Source organism: Antedon bifida, chromosome 7 (assembly GCF_963402885.1).
Source record: "Antedon bifida chromosome 7, ecAntBifi1.1, whole genome shotgun sequence".
Lineage (NCBI taxonomy): Eukaryota > Metazoa > Echinodermata > Crinoidea > Comatulida > Antedonidae > Antedon > Antedon bifida.
This window is the reverse complement of record NC_136232.1, coordinates 7,962,311-7,982,071: the sequence shown is the minus strand read 5'-3', so window position 1 is coordinate 7,982,071 and position 19,761 is coordinate 7,962,311. Positions and strand designations below refer to the sequence as shown.

Genomic DNA, 19,761 nt, shown 5'->3' with positions numbered 1-19,761 from the left:
TTCAGAGATAGAAAAAATATTTATTTATATTCAAATTAGCCCGCTTTTTAAACATTGATGGTGCAATTACGCTTTGAAGTTTTCTACTTCAATATTACTCAAACAGCAGAGGTCTATCTGCTATTTTCAAGAAAGCCCTTGAAATGCGCCTTGGTCAGTATTATACGTACGTATATTGTACGGTTATTATAAAATATAAGCATTGATAAACCCCACTTTAGACAATAGAAAACCCTGAGATTATGCTTCCCGATGACGCGGATGACGTCTACGGCTACGTGAGCGCTCACTGGCTAAACCCAGGGACCCCTGAGCTTATGGGGGCCGATGAGCAATGCCCAGAGGAAAATTAAAATATATATGCCGAAAAGGCTGAAAACGCCCAAGGCCTCCAGCGTTGGAACGTGGAGAGGTAGTTAGTTTCCTAAACTAGGGGCCTCAGGTCTCTTCGTTACGCCACTGGATCATGACGTTAGGGTACGGTTTGTGAGTACGCCGTACCTATTTATTTATTTATTTATTAAAACATATTTAGGCAGGATAACATAATTCAGAAAAGAAAAGATCACAAAATTTCTATTTTTCAATATGGTCAATGTGGATTGATGAGTAGGATGATAAACGATGATACATAATTGATGACAGAATAGCGTGATAAGGAAATTTACCTTGCAGACAATGAATTTTAAGGAATCTCATAGTTTTACTAATTTAACAAAATTATCAAAGGAGATATAGAGTTCGTCTATTGTTTAGAAGAGATTAGATTTAGTAGACATATTATTTTCAATCAAATGATTCAGAAAACAACGATTATAAATTCAGATAGTCTGGAACAACATTTAGCCGTTTTATTTATTTAAATGTTTGTAAAGCCAAACTCCACCGGCAACGGCAGCCGTCCAAAACGTTGTCCTGGTAACAAAACGTACAAAGCCGCGAGCCGTCGGGGCGTTCCTTTCTACGAACGACTTTGGAAATGGAATCGCTGGATAGTCCTAAAATATAAGAATAATAATTATATTCAAGCTTATAATAAAGCAATAACACTTTAGAAAGTAAATAACAGCTGATTAAATTTTTGAGTATGCTTGAGGAATACGCAACTTAAAGGCCAATTTACACAGACGAGCGGTAACGGTAAGCGGAAAACCGCGTAGCTTGTCCCACGTCTGTATCTATCCTGAGCGGAAAACTCTTGTCTGCTCCGCGTTGTGTGTAAATGGTCATAATAATAATAATAATAATAGGAATAGCATATATTTTATATTGTTATTACGTCCCTTACCGCTCGTCTGTGTAAATTGGCCTTAATGTTGTACAGTAGTAGGCCTACTTTGAAAAACTATACAAAAGTAATGTTTTGTTTCTTACTTTTGTTTCTGGTTCGTCTTGCCAAATCATGGATTTCGGTAACTTTCCCATATCATAAAGTCAACAATCAATTGATAATTATCTAGTATTATCATAATCACATAACAAAAGTATAATAGACCTAGTATTATTAAATGTGCAATACCTCTCTAGCAGCCAGACCATTTACTAGCCGTTTCCGTACCTGCAAAGTGTATACAGCCGATTATCCTTCTTAATTCTCTGAAAAGAAATTATATATTTTAAGACCTCTCATAATGTAAACGCATTTTTTAGTTAGTTAGTTCTTTGCTCTACTGTCAGCCCCATGGGTTAAGCTCTGTCTACACTGTCAAACATATATGGACATGATGGTGTCATATCACTACCATGTTTGGGCATTTAATACTATATTAGGGCACACGGCTGATAGTGTAGACAGAGCTTTAGAATGAAAAAAAGAGCTAAATTACCTCCCGTATTGGTAAAGAGTTTCAGGCTGGAATATTGTTGTGTAGCAACCCGCTGAGTATCCTTCTGCCATCCAGTTTTTCTCTACGTAGTTAATTGGCTAAAAATATGAAATAAGTTTGTCATTTGTTAATCACGCCGCTGGTGACGGATGACGTCACCGCTGAAAACAATTTTGATAATCATATATATTATAATTATAAAGACGATAAAATATACAAGAATTCACTTACATGCATTGCTTCATCGGTGCCGAAAACTTTTGCATAATATCGACACAATTTATCACGTCTAGTTAAAAAAAATATAAGCCTTAGAGCGCCCTCTCTATCGTCACACAATTTGGTTTCATGTGCGGTTGTCGAAATTTGAACCCAGCATTATGAGGTTGTCGTTTGTTACAATTTATTGATTGACTGATTTTAAAATGAAAATTTCCGTATATATAATTTTACATATCGTTATCTCAAACTATGACAATATAGGCCTAGTGATGGTCAAAGTAGCAAATTATTTATCTTCTTCACATGAAAGTCAAGAATATATTACATATCGATCGTATATGCATTCTATTGCAGTCTTCTGTTGCAGTGTTCAATCCTTGCATACAAGGAACAGCATAATTTGGCGCCAGTCTACCTATCTAAGCTTGTGCATATTTACCAGCCTACTAGATCTCTTAGATCAGGTGTTGCATACAAGGCACAGCACAATCTGGCGCCAGTCTACCTATCTAAGCTTGTGCATATTTACCAGCCTACTAGATCTCTTAGATCAGGTGGCTAGTAGTTCATAAGACTAGGACATCTACATAGTGGAAGAGCTTTTGCTGTGGCAGTCCCAACTCTCTGGAATCCCCTACAGAAAGTAGATAAGTAAGTAAGTTTTTCCTTTTCAAGTTTTTCATTAATTTAAATTATTGCCACTTCTCTTCTATTTTAATTTATGTACAGCGCATTGAGAGCTTGCTTATATGCTCTATATAAGAATCGACTATTATTTAAATAGACCCATGAAATTTATCTTACATCCTGTACCCACGATTCAATGCCTAGCTCTTTTGCTACTCTTAGCAGACGGTCTTGTGTGCGTCCAACGTATGACCCACCCAGATCAACGTATCCACCCACTGAAGAATCCTAAGGTAGACAAATCAGAATTAAAACAATTCAAATTATTGTATATTATTTATTACGATTATCAACCTCACCCTTCTCTCATCAATATCATTATTTTTTATCAACAATATATTTAATAAAACATCGTATTGCGTCACCCAGTTTACACCATAGAGGAATTTGTTTAGACTCCATGTTATAAGCTCTGTTTACACTAGTTTGACAAAAAAGGTGTATGCTTAAATATGGTAGTGATATGACATCATCATGTCCATATATGGGTACATCACATTTAGTTGTAACATAAAGTTTGATAGTGTAGATCGATTTACCCTCATTGTGTGCGTGCGCCCACCGACTCTGTCACGAGCTTCCAATACCAAGACATCGACGCCGCTCTCGGCAAGCAGCTTAGCAGCACACAGCCCTTTAAATAAAAAAATAGGTAATAAAAACTATCCATGCGAGTAGGTTGGAGTGAAGATTCGGTTCTGATCTCTATTAAAAGAAAATCAGAGAATATATAATATAATCTTTGGTAAAATGAATACATGGACAACTTGTTTAAGGGTTTTTTTTGCACACGCAAGTTTGGAACCAGCTTCTACTCCATATTCATCAATATGCAATTCAAGTCGCTTCTAAAATCTCACCCTTTTCAATAATTCTTGTTGGTCTTTTAGCGCTGTGAGACATCAGCAAATAGCGCTTTATAAAAGTTTATTATTATCATTATTATCAAAATTCAAATAGGCTACTATGGCATTTCATTGTGTTGTAATAGTTCCGGGCCACAACTAGAACGCTACGCAAGGACGTAAGCGCAATGGGTTATCCGAACTGTCGCTTTGTCATTGGTCAACTCGCTTACCCTGTGCTTACGTTCTTGAGTAGAGTAGGAAATGGGGGTTCCCATGCACCCCTGAGGTATATTTTTTCAATGTGATTTTTTATAATCTCAAGTATGTCTAGTAACCAGATCAGGTTGTTAACATTTTCAAATCGTGTCCCATGGGGTTGTTTTTGACTCATTTAGTCGGCCATGTTGGTTTTAACAAATTAACATTTTTTCGCATTTCTCAGGAACCAGAGGTCGTAGAAATATAATTTGGGTACCAAAGTACTCAGAATATGTATGTTTGTATATGCTCTAATGAAAGTTTATGATTTTTGACCTATGACCTTGCTTTTATATGGTGTCCATATCTCAAAAAGCGGTTGTCATAGAAACTTAATTTTAATCTCAAATTATGCAGAATACCAACATTTATATTCATGGTAATGCAAAAGTTCGGCCGAAAATTATCGGAAATGATATTTTTGACCTTTGACATAATTTCATTTACATTTTTACACAATTTTGTCCATATTTTAGAGAATTAGCAGTTCTCGATAACTATCAGACATAGAAATATAATTTTTCGATATGCATATTTATATTCACCCTAATGAAAGTTTTTTGTGAAAACTGACCGGAAGTAGGACTTTTGACCTATGACCTTAACTTTAAATGTTGTCATTATCTCAAAAACCGGTTGTCATAGAAACTTGGTTTTAGTCTCAAATTGTTCAGAATACCCATATTTATATTTATGATAATAAAAACGTTTGGCCAAAAATTGCCGGAAATAATTTTTTTACCTTTGACATACTATTTTTTTTTGTCAGTTTACTTGGGTTTACTTGGGTTTAGAGGCTGGAAGCGTTTCTTGTTTGCCCCTCATTTCTTCTTCAGTGCATTTGATGTAAGGGTCGTACTTCATTGGGTGGTTTGTCCAATATTTTTCCAATGCTGATTTGAATCGGTTTATTGTATTGGCTTCAACAGCATGCCCAGGTAGAGAATTCCAATTATTTATGGCTTTGATTTGAATGAAAAAGTGGTTTGTCTGGTCCTAGTTCTGCAACGTTGTTTTTTAATCTTAAAAATATGTCCTCTTGTTCTTGAGTTCTCGTCCATATCAAAAAACATGTTGCCATCAAGGTTATCAAATCCTTTTATAATTTTGAAAATTTGTATGACATCTGACCTTTCTCTTCGGTATGCTACAGTAGGAAGATTCAGTTATTTCAATCCGTCTGGGTAGGATAAATGCCTTATCTCAGGAATAAGTCGTGTGGCTCGTGGTTGCACCTTTTCTAATAGAGCTTCATGGTGTGAAAACAGTTCCATCTTGAAATTTGGGTTCAATCGACCATACAACTGCAGAGGAACAAGGGTTTCTGGTGTTTCAATCATCCGGGACCTTATATTGCTTCGCTCATAAAGAGGTAACAAGCGGTCTTGTTTAACGGTATTAAATCCAGGCTTTACCTCTTGAGGAGTCTGTTTGGATACAGATAAAAGACAGAGGAATTAATTTACTATTCGGTTGTGTATACAGAAGCCCATCAAGTTCTATGGCAAACAACAAACAGCTATGGGTTATGCTAGAGAAGGTAAACACTTTAAACTATCCACAATTAGTAACTGTAGGAGATTTTAACTACCGAGACATTGATTGGCGAACAGAATGTAGTATACGGAAATGATGCTAACAACATTTGCAAATTCTTGGAATGTATCAACGATCTGTTTTTATACCAACATATACAAGAACCAACTAGATTTAGAACCGGACAAACACCAAGTATGCTGGATCTTATTTTTGCCAACCAGGAAGACTTGATTAGTGACGTAACCATTGGATCCCCCATTGGCAAGAGTAACCATGTGACTATCAAATTCAACACGTCGGTTTGTAATGAAGATATACTTGCGAAAAGCTACTACAATGGAGACTATGACATGGCAAGAAACCAATTACAAGAAATTGAATGAATTAATCTATTACAAAATGTATCCGGACCAGAAGCGTGGGACATCTTTGAAAATATAATGAAAAAATGTATAGATGACTGTATATACCCGTGCGAAGGAAATACACAAGTAATAAACCACAGTGGATGAATAAAGCCGCTCTGGAAGCTGTAAAGAGGAAACGCAAATGCTGGAATAAATACTTAAAAATCAAGAAAAGTGATCCATCAAAAGAATCGTACTATTTTACCAAGCTGATGAATGAGGGTGATGTTCCAACAAGCTGGAAAAAAGCTACAGTGATACTAATCTTCAAAAAAGGAAGGAAGGATGACCGAAACAACTATAGGCCTGTAATCTTGACGTCGGTGGTATGTAAGATTATGGAAAAAATTATACACTTACAAATAATCTAAATCAAAATAACTTGTTAAGCGAAGATCAGTATGGTTTTCGTAGTGGCAGGTCCTGTACAACGCAACTGCTGGAAGTCTTGGAGAAATGGACAGAGGACATCGATGATGGTCACTCTATTGATTGTTTGTATTTAGATTATCGAAAGGCTTTTGTGTACCGCATCAACGTTTACTTAGCAAGCTCAAATCATATGGCATCGAAGGTAACCTGTACCGATGGATAGAGAAATATTTGACTGGACGATCACAGAAAGTTACAGTAAATGGTGAACTATCACAAAGTGTAAATATCACAAGCGGAATTCCAGATGTCGTTCTTTCCGACCTCAAACTCTTTGCTGACGAAACAAAATTATTTAGAATTGTAGACAACCCAGAAGATGCTGACGCTTTACAAAGTGAGGTCCAAGCAGTCATGGATTGGTCAAAGAAGTGGCAGCTGCCCTTCAACAAAAATAAATGCGAAGTTATGCACTATGGGAAGAATAATCAACATCATGAATATACAATGGATGAGGGAACAACACAGAAACCAATCAAAGTGGAGGATAAAGTGAGATACCTGGGAGTCACATTTGATATGTCTCCATGCAAGTGATGTAGCAAGAAGAGCAAATATTAAGCTGGGAATGATCAAAAGATCATTCAAATCACTACAAAAGAAAGGTTTCATCCAACTTTACAAAACCATTATAAGACTAACATTGGAATACTGCAATACAGCTTGGTATCCATTGTATAAGAAAGATGAAGCTCTATTAGAAAAGGTGCAACCACGAGCCACACGACTTATTCCTGAGATAAGGCATTTATCCTACCCAGACGGATTGAAATAACTGAATCTTCCTACTGTAGCATACCGAAGAGAAAGGTCAGATGTCATACACATTTTCAAAATTATAAAAGGATTTGATAAACTTGATGGCAACATGTTTTTTGATATGGACGAGAACTCAAGAACAAGAGGACATATTTTTTAAATTAAAAAACAACGTTGCAGAATTATATTTCTATGTCTGAGAGTTATCGAGAACTGCTAATGCTCTAAAATATGGACAAAATTGTGTAAAAATGTAAATGAAATTATGTCAAAGGTCAAAAAATTTCATTTCCGATCATTTTTGGCCGAACTTTTGCATTACCATGAATATAAATGTTGTTATTCTGCATAATTTGAGATTAAAATTAAGTTTCTATGACAACCGGTTTTTTAGATATGGACACCATTTAAAAGCAAGGTCATAGGTCAAAAATCATACAAAGCAAGGTCATAGGTCAAAAATCATACTTCCCGTAATTGTATACAAAAAACTTTCATTAGAGCATATACAAACATACATATTCTGAGTACTTTGGTACCCAAATTATATTTCTACGACCTCTGGTTCCTGAGAAATGCGAAAAAATGTTAATTTGTTAAAACCAACATGGCCGACTAAATGAATCAAAAACAACCCCATGGGACACGATTTGAAAATGTTAACAACCTGATCTGGTTACTAGACATACTTAAAGTATAATTAACCCATATTTTATACATGCATTAAAAAGCTCTGTCTTAACTATCAAACTAGTTTAACAAAAAAAGTGTAATGTGCCCAAAAATGGTGGTGGTAGTGGAGGACCACTTAGCGATCCTAAACCAGGGGCCTCAGTCCTCTGCGTTACGCCACTGGTTACAAAAAAATATACCTCAGGGGTGCATGGGAACCCCCATTTCCTACTAGACTAATACGTCCTAGTGAGAACCAATGTTAATACATCATGGATTCGTTTGTTGTCCATGAATACACTTATTATCACCGTACTTTCGTCGTTGCTAATATAACATTTTAGGCCGATACGCGTTAGTTTTGATAAAGGCTTGTTACTCGTTTTTGCAAAACATTTTTGTAGGCCTATCCAAATATTGATTTAAAAATGAGGCTATCATTCGCTTCCCCTATGAATCAATAACGTCTATGCAGAGAACCATGTCCAAATTCTCCATGGCTGAACAATACTACAGTACATAATGACAATTATAATTGAAACACAGGCCTAAGGACAAAGGGAATTATGTAGTAATTAAAATAATGATTAATTTTTTAGTTTCGTCTAATGACAGATTTTTTATTGTTGAGTGACAGGAATACAATAGTGATTGTCAAGTATTGGCAGCTGTAACGGTGCTTAGGCCTAGCACATTGGTTAATTACGTTATGTGGTCAAAGGATCGGACATGATGGTTAAGACTGGTATGTTATGAAGACAATTTCCTAGATCGCAACGCAACAAATTACGTGCGCACAATTAAAGTATTTTGACCAATCACAAGCGACAGTTTCAAAGATAATCCGTCGCTTGTGATGGTCAAGTTCATGAGTTTCGTATTTTTCGACTGTGATTTATTTTAATAAAGTGAAAAAACACAGCAAAGTATTCATTTGGGCAAGATATCCAAGATCCAATGTAGAAACAGTAAACCTCCTAAGTAAACAAAATTAACCGACGATCGATATATTTTATTCGACATGTATAGACAGAAAAGGACTTTGTATTTCTTGACAGACTGAATAGGTCCATGATAAGTTCCCGTATCAAACATTTACACAACCTTCATCCTATACTTTATTTATTTTATTATAATTTATTTTAAATTAATAGTAAACCTACAAAGCGTAGCGTAGCAACATGCATTACACAATCACGTATGCATGTTGCATAATAATGTAGTGTGATATGAAAATAGCATGAGGCTGTAGCTGCTTTACATTCAGTAATGTACCATTGTTCAGTAGGCCTAGATATAGAAACGGTGCAACTCACATACAAACTATACCTACCGCTAATTCCGCCTCCGATAACGATAACGTCTTTTGTTTCTGCCATGATTACTTTCGAAAAGCTATGTAAGGTATGTTACTACAATGTGTACTGTATTTTGCACTATGGTACAGTATAATGTTATCAGTAGTATTAATAAGCGTTATGTTCTGCGGCGGCGCAGTGATCACAATGAGTGATTTAATCCGAGGAACGTCGTTGATGATTGGTCAATTTAGTGAGTGTACCATTATATGTCAATAAGCACTTTCTCGCCAAATCTGGTCCTCTTGGTACGGTATGAACGGGATGTTTGCGTCAGCGCATACCATCATATTCAGAAGGGATTATTGCTACAAAGTATTAATTTTATTTCGCACGTGCGCGTACACGTCACATTCTCAGAGATAGAAAAAATATTTATTTATATTCACATAAATTAGCCCGTTTTTTAATCTGGCCTAATGGATGATGCAATTGCGCTTTGAAGTTCTCTACTTCAATATTACTCAAACAGAAGAGGTCTATCTGCTATTTTCAAGAAAGCCCTTGAAATGCGCCTTGATCAGTATTATACGTACGTATATTATACGTTTATTATAACCATTGATAAACCACACTTTTTAGACAATAGAAAGTGTAAACCCTGAGATCAAGCTTCCCGATGACGATGACGTCAGTGGCGTAACGGCTACGTGAGCGCTCACTGGCTAAACCCAGAGGCCCCCGAGCTTATTGGGGGCGATGAGCAATGCCCAGAGGAAAATTAAAATATGCCGAAAAGGCTGAAAACGCCCAAGGCCTCCAGCGTTGGAACTTGTGGAGGCAGTTAGGTTTCCTAAACCAGGGGCCTCAGGCCTCTTCGTTACGCCACTGGATCATGACGTTAGACTATGGTTTGTGAGTGCGCCGTACCTATAATGTCGATTGACGAGTAGGATGATATAAACGATGATAGAATTGATGGAAGAATAGCGTGAGATGGAAATTTACCTTGCAGACGATACATTTTAAGGAATCTCATAGTACTACTACTGTAATTTAAAAAAATTATCAAAGGAGATAAAGCGAAATAGAGTCATCTATTGTTTAGAAGAGATTTGATTTAGTAGACATATTATTTTCAATCTAATGATTCAGAAACGAGTATAAATTCAGTTAGTCTGGAAACAACATGTCAGCCGTTTTATTTATTTAAATGTTTGTAAAGCCAAACTCCACCGGCAACGGCAGCCGTCCAAAACGTTGTCTTGGTAACAAAACGTACAAAGCCGCGAGCCGTCGGGGCGTTCCTTTCTACGAACGACTTTGGAAATGGAATCGCTGGAAAGTCCTAAAAAATAAGAATAATACATTCAAGCTTTAATAAAGCAGTATAACAGTAAATAACAGTTGATTAAATTTTTTACAGTATGGTTAAAATACTTTATATATGCCTATGCTTGAGGCATACGCAACTTAAAGGCCAATTTACACAGAAGAGCGGTAACGGTAAGCGGAAAACCGCGTAGCTTGTCCCACGTCTGTATCTATTATCCATCCTGAGCGGCCGGAAGCCTCTCGTCCGCTCCGCGCGCCTTGTGTGTAAATGGTCATAATAATAAGGAATAGCATAGATTTTATATCGTTACCGCTCGTCTGTGTAAATTGGCCTTAATGCAGTACAGTAGTACTTTGTAAAACTAGCGTGTATAAAAGTTTCCTCGAGTATACACTCGGGAAACACTCGGGAAAGGTTGTGTTTCTTACCTTTGTTTCTGGTTCGTCTTGCCAAATCATGGATTTCGGTAACTTTCCCATATCATAAAGTATCTATAAAGTCAACAATTCATTGATAATTATATAATAATAATAATCACATAACAAAAGTATAATAGACCTATTATTAAATGTGCGATTGAATACCTCTCTAGCAGCACGTTCACCAGATTCAACAGCTCCGTCCATATAGCCAGACCATTTACTAGCCGTTTCCGTACCTGCAAAGTGTATACAGCCAATTACCCTTCTTAATTCTCTGGAAAGAAATTATAGTGGCGAGATTTTAAGACCTCTCATAATGTAAACGCACATAGTTTTTGGTTAGTTCGTTGCTCTACTGTGCAAACCCATGGACACTATCAAACTGTGACAAAAACATGTGATGTGCCCATATATGGACATGATGATGTCATATCACTACTATATTTGGGCATTTTACTACTATATTAGGGCACATCACATGTTTTGTCACATAAAGTTTGATAGTGTAGACAGAGCTTTAGAAGAAAAAAAGAACTAAATTACCTCCCGTATTGGTAAAGAGTTCCAGGTTGAAATATAGTTGTGTAGCAACCAGCTGAATACGCTTCTGCCATCCAGTTTTTCTCTACGTAGTTAATTGGCTAAAAATAAAATAAGTTTGTCATTTTTTAATCAACGCCGCGCGCTGGTGACGAATGACGTCACCGCTGATAATAATTTTGATAATCATATATATTATAATTATAAAGACGATAAAATATACAAGAATTCACTTACATGCATTGCTTCATCGGTGCCGAAAACTTTTGCATAATATCGACACAATTTATCACGTCTAGGTTTAAAAAAAAATAAAAGTCTTAGAGCGCCCTCTCTATCGTCACACAATTTGGTTTCATGTGCGGTTAGTGTCGAAATTTGAACCCAGCATTATGAGATTGTCGTTTGTTACAATTTATTGACTGATTTTAAAATGACAATTGCCGTGAATGACGTTCAACTTTGATATCGAAATTATATTTTTAATGTATTAGCTTTCTTTCTTTCGATTTACAACAATCACAATCTTTTAATATATCACGTGATAATACAAAAACACGTTACCGTTCATTTTCAGTAAGCTGACAGAACTTTCTAGCCTTGTTTGCGGTTATAAATCTAAAGGAAATTAAGAAAAATAAGGTTAAGTGTATCATTCATTCTAGTAGGAAACACATCGTCCCACTCCCTGGCCCATGTTATAATGAATCATATGTGAATGAATAGCCTATAATATTCGGTAAGCGCTATACTAGAGCCTGTTGGGCATAATGAATATTAATGAGGTACGTATTGACTCACGTGACTAAAGCTGGCGCACTTCCATCCGGTTTGGTGTCATCCAATGACCACTCTACTGGAAGATCAGGATCGATACTCCACGAGGAACCACAGTACCCTAAAAACGAACAATTAACAAAAGTTATCAATACTCTTATAAAGTGTTATCAATATCATTATTAACAGTTCTACGATGCATAGTTAACTGGGTCTCAATTCAAGAGTTATAATACCTACCTCTATCTCTCCAGAAGTCAGTCTTGTAATATACCATACACTTTATTACCGAGCCCATCGGACTGCGCGCGGCAAGCTGGTTTCGGAGCGGTGGCAGTGGAGGGTTAAAATGAATCTTTTGCGTTAAACCTGGTGACATCGCTATAATTACATGTTTCGCCTGGAAATTTAAAAAAATAAATCAAGCGCTCGGAAATTTTTTGACAAACTAGCAATGAATGAATAAGTAAGTAAAAACAAGTGAACAATGTATAGGCCTATTGACATTTATTTCAGAAATGATGTAATCTCTTCTTCCCGAGAACGGTAACTAGAGAATATGCGGACGTTTATCGTGCAAACAAAAAGGTATAGGCTGATACATATATATTTTTTTTAAATCTGTCCGTTAATAATTGTTATAATTGTCGTATTCGACTGGGAACTTTCGTAGTCAATATAAAGATTCGTTGAATACTTTTTGTTTTAAATGGTAAATAATTGTAAACGGATTGTGCTCAACAGAAAATCATTCGAATAGAACGTTAACAACAGATTTCTCGTTAAGAACAATCTCAACGCTCAAAGGGGAAAAACTATACTCAACGGTAAAGTCCCAATCGAATAATACAAATTATATTTTCTTCCTCAAATAAGTGTGCTTACTTTGTAAGTCTTTTCATTCAATGTTTTGATAACAGCTACGTCTCCTGATTGGTCGAGTGAGTATACTGGGCTATCTAATATGACGCGCTCCTTTCCAATCTTGTTCATGAGTCCGATTGAAATCTGTTGCGATCCTCCTATGAATTTCTTCTCCTGTATAAACAATAAAACAAATCACTTTCTGTGTTAGAATAATTGTATGAATTATCATTTTTACGACGGTTACTGATTGTTGGTTGTATATTAAATACTAGTAATTTACTAAACGTAGGCCTACTAAACAATGCAGAAGAAACCCTCATTGGGACCCTCCTATCAGGGGACACTCGGCCTAGCCCGTGAAGAGGACACATTCATGTGAACCGAACTAGGGCCAGTTCAACACTGCTATTTAAAGGGACATTTGCTGTTTTGTTGTTGGTTCCCGAAGGTGTCATATTTTAACTACTCACCTGTCCGCCAAATTTAGTTGATATTATTCTAACAAATCCCCCACATTGCTTGATGTACCACGCAACAAACAACACTGACATTTCAGTCGGCTCAGATGTGACAATTAACTGACAGATAGTCTTACAGAAGTCATTACCAGTTCTTAAAAAAAGAAAATTTAAACAATGGTGAAGATAAGTATAACAGTTCTTTCATTAACATTTTGTTTATTCGTCTCTTTGTCTCTTCATCCATTGTTTCTTTCCCATATTCGATATCTATGTCTACTCTGTTTATTCTTTTTTTTCTTTCATTTCTTTTACTTATTCGTTTCCGTTTACTTACTTTGTCAAGGTATTCTTATCAATCCAATCTTGCATTAAAGTGTTATCCAATTCTTCTGCGTCAGGACAATCCCAAGGATCGGTAGATGGAATCTGAATACGTAATCAAGTGTCAACAATAATAATAATAATAATTACGATAATTTGTGTAATGATTATGACGATACTGATGATGGTTGATTTTTATAATGATGATGATGATTGCGGCATAATGTTGACTAATACGGTAACATGGTCATGGTACGGTAATATGGCCATGGTACGGTAACATGGCCATGGTACGGTAACATGGTCATGGTACGGTAACATGGCCATGGTCCATGGTCATGGTACGGTAACATGGTCATGGTACGGTAAAATGGCCATGGTACGGTAACATGGTCATGGTACGGTTACATGGTCGTGGTACGGTAACATGGTCATGGTACGGTGACATGGCCATGGTACGGTAACATGGTCATGGTACGGTAATGTTCACGATGATTGCAATGGTGGTGTTAAATAGTTACCTTTTCACCAAGGCTGTCGATTCCTCGAATCACTTGGTTGATATCCATCCATACAAGAGGGTTGTAAAACGTTGGGAATGATCCTTTGAATGGATAAACTTTACCCTGTGGACATAGTAGATAATCTTTGAAATTATTATAATATCATAAATATCAATAAAAAACATTTAAATCATATAATTTATATTTTACATATCGTTACCTCAAACTATGACGATAAAGGCCTAGTGCTTATGATAGCCAAAGTAGTAGCAAATTATTGATCTTCACATGAAAGTCTCACGTTTTCAAGAATATATTACATATCGATCGTATATGCATTCTATTGCAGTGTTCAGTTGGGTCAATCCTTGCATACAAGGTACAGCAAAATTTGGCGCCAGTCTACCTATCTGAGCCTGTGCATATTTACCAGCCTACTAGATCTCTTAGATCAGGTGGCCAATGTCTGCTAGAAGTTCCTAAGACTAGAACAGCTACATCTGGTGGAAGAACTTTTGCTGTGGCAGCTCCAACTCTGTGGAATTCCCTACAAATAGTGTTTAAACTCTTACAAGACCCAGTTTCTCCTTTTCAAGTTTTTCATTAATTTAAATTATTGCCACTTCTCGTCTATTTTAATTTATGTACAGCGCATTGAGAGCTTGTTTATATGTTCTATATAAGAATCGACTATTATTTAAGTACACTCATGCAATTTATCTTACATCCTGTAACCACGATATCTTCGCGTTCTCGTCAATTGGGTAACTTTCAATGCCTAGCTCTTTTGCTACTCTTAGCAGACGGTCTTGTGTGCGTCCAACGTATGATCCACCCAGATCAACGTATCCACCCACCGAAGAATCCTAAGGTAGACAAATCAGAATTTAAAAATTGAAATTATTTTATACTATTTATTTATTTATTTTCAATATCAAATTATTACCAGCATTTCTCATCAATATCATCATTCAAATATCTTAAAAAAAACATCGTATTGCGTCGCCTTGTTGGAACCATGGAGGAATTTATTTAGACTCCATGTTATAAGCTCTGTTTACACTATCAAATTAGTTTGACAAAAAGGGTGTATGCTTAAATATGGTAGTGATATGACATCATCATGTCCATATATGGGCACATCACATTTTGTTGTAACATAAAGTTTGATAGTGTAGACAGAGCTGTAGAACCAAGCTTTATCAATTTTGTTTTCTTTTCAATATTATCATTATTATCGATTTACCCTCATTGTGTGCGTGCGCCCACCAACTCTGTCACGAGCTTCCAGTACCAAAACATCAACGCCGCTCTCGGCAAGCAGCTTCGCAGCACACAGCCCTTTAAATAAAAAAATGATGATAAAATTATCCATATGAGAGTAGGTTAAAGTGGGGATTTGGTTCTGATCTATTGGACAAAAATCAGAGAATAATATAATCTTTGGTAAAATTAATACAGGGACAACTTGTCGACTATCAAAAACAACTGGGCTATACTATAAAGTACTTTAATTCAATGTGTTGTATAGCTGCCACTACTAGGACGCAACGCAAGGACGTCAACGCAATGGATTATCCTAACTGTCGCTTTGTCATTGGTCAACTCATTTTCCTTGTGCTTACGTCCTTGCGATACCTCCTAGTGGGAACCAATTAACTCATCGTTAGGCCTATACACATATATTCGCTTGTCCATGATGGATCGCGACTTTCGTCGCTCCTAATATTAATCAAATTTTAGGCCTATTCGAGTTTTGGTAAAGGCTCGTTTTTGCAAAACATTTTTGCAGGCCTACCAAGCAATGTTATCATAACATCATGACCCCAAACTTGTATGTGTCCAAATATTGATTTAAACGAGATTATCACTCGCTTTCTCTCTTCTTCTTCTTCTTCATATTTGGAGCCAACTTCATATGTGAAGACTCTGCTCCTCCAACTCTGTTTTGCTAGCTCTACTGTATTTGGTTGTGTATTATTATTCTATTTATAGTTATTCTTTTACAGAGAATTTCTATTTAGTTATTCTTTTCTATTTAGTTATTCTTTTACAGAGACAAACTGACTCCCTTATTTATTCATAATTATTATTATTATAATTATTATAATTATTATAATTTTTTTTTTCCCCTTCTTTTTCCTTTCTTTCCCCTTCCTTTCTTTTTCCTTTCTTCCTCTCTCTTTCTCTTTCTTCTCCTTCTTCCCCTTTTTTTTTTTTTTTTTTTTTTTTCCCCCTTACTTCTCCTTTCACTTTTCTTTCTCTCTTTTCATCTTCTTTTCTTCCCTTTCCCTTATCTCTTTTTTTTTTTATTTTACTTATATAAATATATATACATGTTAGTATGAATATATATAATTATTTGATCTATCCCATCTATTATATAATTGTATTGTATTCAGACACCTTGTAAATAGGGAAATAGCGTAAACTGTACCCAACATCAAACACTATGGAAATCTACCGTCCGTGCCAACCGCTATCACTTTCCTGGGCTGCTACCTAGGAGGCAGAATAAAGTAGCTGGATACCCATTTACCCCGCCTCAGCCATCCAGGTGCCCAGCGAGCTGTCACCAAGACAGAGACCCCCAGAGAGTAAGTTGTGACAAGGGGTACCCTATTTAATTAAGTTTGGACAATATGGGTTTTGAATTCCAGAATAGAAGTACAATTTACAACCTTATCTGGTAGATGATTCCAGTCGATGGCAGTGCGTGGAAAGAATGAATACCTAAAGTAATCAACTGTTGAGTGAGGAATATGGTATGATTGACTGTTCTCTCTCCGACTGGGTCTACAGGTGTTTTTCATGACCAGTTTCATATCGGCTGCTACATTGCAGTAGTGTATCTTATGGAACATTAACAGTCGAGCTATCCTCCTCCTCTTTTCCAAGGTTTCCCAACCAAGGACCTTCATCATTTCGGTTACACTTGACGTGCGCTTATAGTTGTTGCAGGCAAATCTAGCCGCTCTTCTCTGTACCATTTCAAGTTTACCAATTAAATTGGAATTATATGGGTCCCAGACGGTATTAGAATACTCTAATAGAGGGCGTACACAGCATTTATATGCAAGGCCTTTTATCCGTTTGTTCCTGACACACACGTTTCTTCGCAAAAAGTTGAGTGCATTATCTGCCTTGGAAGTTATGGCATCCACATGGGAGTTCCACTTCATATCTTGGGAGATGTTGACGCCAAGGTATTTAGCAACATCAACACTCTTTATTTCGCTTCCACATAGGGTGTATTTCTGCTTTACTTTCTTCTTCTTCTTTCTTGTTATTGTGAGAAGCTCACTCTTTTCTGGGTGGAACTGCATTTGCCATGTCCTACCCCATTCTTCAAGTTTGTGGAGATCAGACTGCAGGAGACCGCTATCAGTATTACTTGTAATGGTGGTATATATCATGGTGTCATCAGCAAATAACCGGATAGTAGAGTTGAGACCACAGCTTATGTCATTGATATAAAAAAGGAACAAGCAGGGACCAATAACTGACCCCTGGGGGACACCAGATAATACGGGCACACTGCTTGATATGATACCATTAATGACGACTTGTTGTTGCCGGTCATAGAGGAAACTCTTTATCCACCTATGCACTTTTCCCTTGATCCCATACCAATTTTGACAGCAGTCGCTGGTGTCCAACCTTGTCAAACGCTTTGGCAAAGTCAAGTATACAAACATCAGTTTGCAGACCGTCCATCATATTTGCTGTGATATCATGTACAAATTCTATCAACTGTGTCTCACAGCTCCGCCTTGCTCGAAATCCATGCTGCTTAGAATGTAGAATAGTGTTGGGTCAGGTTGAGAACATTAAAAATAATGATTATAACTGTTATCACCAATGACCTTTGACTTCATAATAATTGTTTTCATTGACATTATTAAGATCAACATCTTCATTGTCTTCATAACATGCTAGTCATCATCATATCCGACCACCTTTGACCACATAACATAATTAACCAATGTGTTAGGCCTAAGCACCGTTACAGCTGCCAATACTTGACAATCACTATTGCGTATTTTTCGACTGTGATTTATTTTAATAAAGTGAAAAAACACAGCAAAGTATTCATTTTGGGCAAGTTATCCAAGATCCAATGTAGAAACAGTAAACCTCCAAAGTAAACAACATTAACCGGCGATCGATATATTTTATTCGACATGTATGGACTTAGACAGAAAAGGACTTTGTCTTTGTTGACAGACTGAATAGGTCCATGATAAGTTCTCGTATCATAAATTTACACAACCTTCATCCTATACTTTATTTATTTTATTAAAATTTATTTTAAATTAAAGGTAAGCCTACAACAAGGTGAATCCGGGCGCCCTAAGGGTCCATAAAAGGGAACACATTGACCAAAAGTTGAAGGTTTTAATATGCATTTTTACTTCGTAACCAAATTGATTTCGACTATCACTTTATCTCATGTCAATATGTTCAATCCAGACATAAAATCAGGTGACAATGAATACTGCTATCCAGGGAACCTATTATTGACTTCCACCCAATGTGGTGTCAACACTTCGACCTATATAAACCACATAGTTCCGAACATCTAGAACACCAAAATAAACAACTTGCAGATGTTCTAGTTTTAATGATGTTAAATGCCTATTCTGCAGAATGAATCCATGAATTGCCTAGTCATAGTAGGCATATAAGTAGGCCAAATGGAAATATACGTAAAATGTAATACTTTAGCTGGATATACAGTATTATACACGCGTATGTTTCACATTGGTAATTATGTGACGTCGAATGTCGGATTGATTTATAGCCTTAATGTAATAAAATTAAAGTAGCGTACAACATACATTACACAATCACGTATGCATGTTGCATAATAATGTAGTACTATAGTGTGCTATGAAAATAGCCTGTAGCGGCTTTACATTCAGTAATGTACCATTGTTCAGTAGGCCTAGATATAGAAACGGTGCAACTCACATACAAACCATACCTACCGCTAATTCCGCCTCCGATAACGATAACGTCTTTTGTTTCTGCCATGATTACTTTCGAAAAGCTATGTAAGGTATGTTACTACAATGTGTACTGTGTTTTGCACTATGGTACAGTATAATGTTATCAGTAGTATTAATAAGCGTTATGTTCTGCGGCGGCGCAGTGATCACAATGAATGATTTAATCCGAGGGACGTCGTTGGTGATTGGTCAATTTAGGTAGCGATTTAGTGTACCATTATGTCAATAAGCAACTTTCTAACCAAATCTGGTCCACTTGGTCTGAATGTGAATCTGCGTGATAATCATCATATTCAGAAGGAATTGTATCTACAAAGAATTACTGTTAAATTTCGCAAAGACGCACGAGCGCGTACACATTTTTTCAGAGAAAAAAAAATGATATTCATTCACATAAATTAACCCGTTTAACCCTAATTAATGCAATGGTGCTTGCGCTTTGAAGTTATTTACTTCAATATTACTCAAACAGCAGAGGTCTATTTTCTATTTAGAAAGCCTTTGAAATGCGCAGTATCAGTATTATGGATCTTCGTAAAGATTGGCAGTACAGTGTTTGTCAATAAATGTATAT

At 36.4% G+C, this 19,761-nt stretch overlaps 2 protein-coding genes across 5 annotated transcripts; both read right to left on the bottom strand.

The window, feature by feature from the left end:
* Positions 1 to 664: 664 nt before the first annotated feature.
* On the bottom strand, positions 665 to 19,411 carry LOC144849261 (amine oxidase [flavin-containing]-like). Of its 4 annotated transcripts, none has more exons than XM_078706339.1 (15): positions 19,167 to 19,411; positions 15,422 to 15,516; positions 14,901 to 15,041; positions 14,194 to 14,298; positions 13,686 to 13,777; positions 13,361 to 13,502; positions 12,909 to 13,061; positions 12,264 to 12,423; positions 12,048 to 12,144; positions 11,811 to 11,864; positions 11,484 to 11,541; positions 11,250 to 11,347; positions 10,869 to 10,980; positions 10,713 to 10,775; positions 665 to 998 (listed from the first exon to the last, which is right to left on the bottom strand). In XM_078706339.1, exons 1-15 carry the CDS (start codon positions 19,210 to 19,212, stop codon positions 852 to 854), a joined length of 1,563 nt encoding a protein of 520 aa, XP_078562465.1. In that variant the 5' UTR covers positions 19,213 to 19,411; the 3' UTR covers positions 665 to 851. The 4 variants fall into 4 exon arrangements, 2 of the variants coding, with proteins under 2 accessions (XP_078562465.1, XP_078562464.1); XR_013613962.1 differs by having other exon boundaries at positions 928 to 998; positions 10,869 to 10,942; XM_078706338.1 differs by lacking the exon at positions 665 to 998 and adding an exon at positions 9,518 to 10,296.
* LOC144848217 (amine oxidase [flavin-containing] B-like) lies at positions 2,632 to 9,195 on the bottom strand. The gene is made up of 4 exons (XM_078704929.1): positions 8,984 to 9,195; positions 3,275 to 3,369; positions 2,853 to 2,963; positions 2,632 to 2,682 (listed from the first exon to the last, which is right to left on the bottom strand). The coding sequence occupies exons 1-4, from the start codon at positions 9,027 to 9,029 to the stop codon at positions 2,632 to 2,634; spliced, it is 303 nt and encodes a 100-aa protein (XP_078561055.1). The 5' UTR covers positions 9,030 to 9,195.
* Positions 19,412 to 19,761: the final 350 nt, after the last annotated feature.

Bases quoted from the DNA above. Each gene is read 5' to 3' on its own strand.
- LOC144848217 (XM_078704929.1), bottom strand. From the start codon at position 9,029: ATGGCAGAAACAAAAGACGTTATCGTTATCGGAGGCGGAATTAGCG. The intron at 3,370-8,983 runs GTAGGTATAGTT...TTTTATTTAAAG, and splicing joins TATCGGAGGCGGAATTAGCG to GGCTGTGTGCTGCTAAGCTG. The intron at 2,683-2,852 runs GTAAGATAAATT...TACTTTCTGTAG, and splicing joins TTGAATCGTGGGTACAGGAT to GGGATTCCAGAGAGTTGGGA.
- LOC144849261 (XM_078706339.1), bottom strand. From the start codon at position 19,212: ATGGCAGAAACAAAAGACGTTATCGTTATCGGAGGCGGAATTAGCG. The intron at 15,042-15,421 runs GTAAATCGATAA...TGTCTACCTTAG, and splicing joins GGCGCACGCACACAATGAGG to GATTCTTCGGTGGGTGGATA. The intron at 999-10,712 runs GTAAGAAACACA...CTTATATTTTAG, and splicing joins AAGACGAACCAGAAACAAAG to GACTATCCAGCGATTCCATT.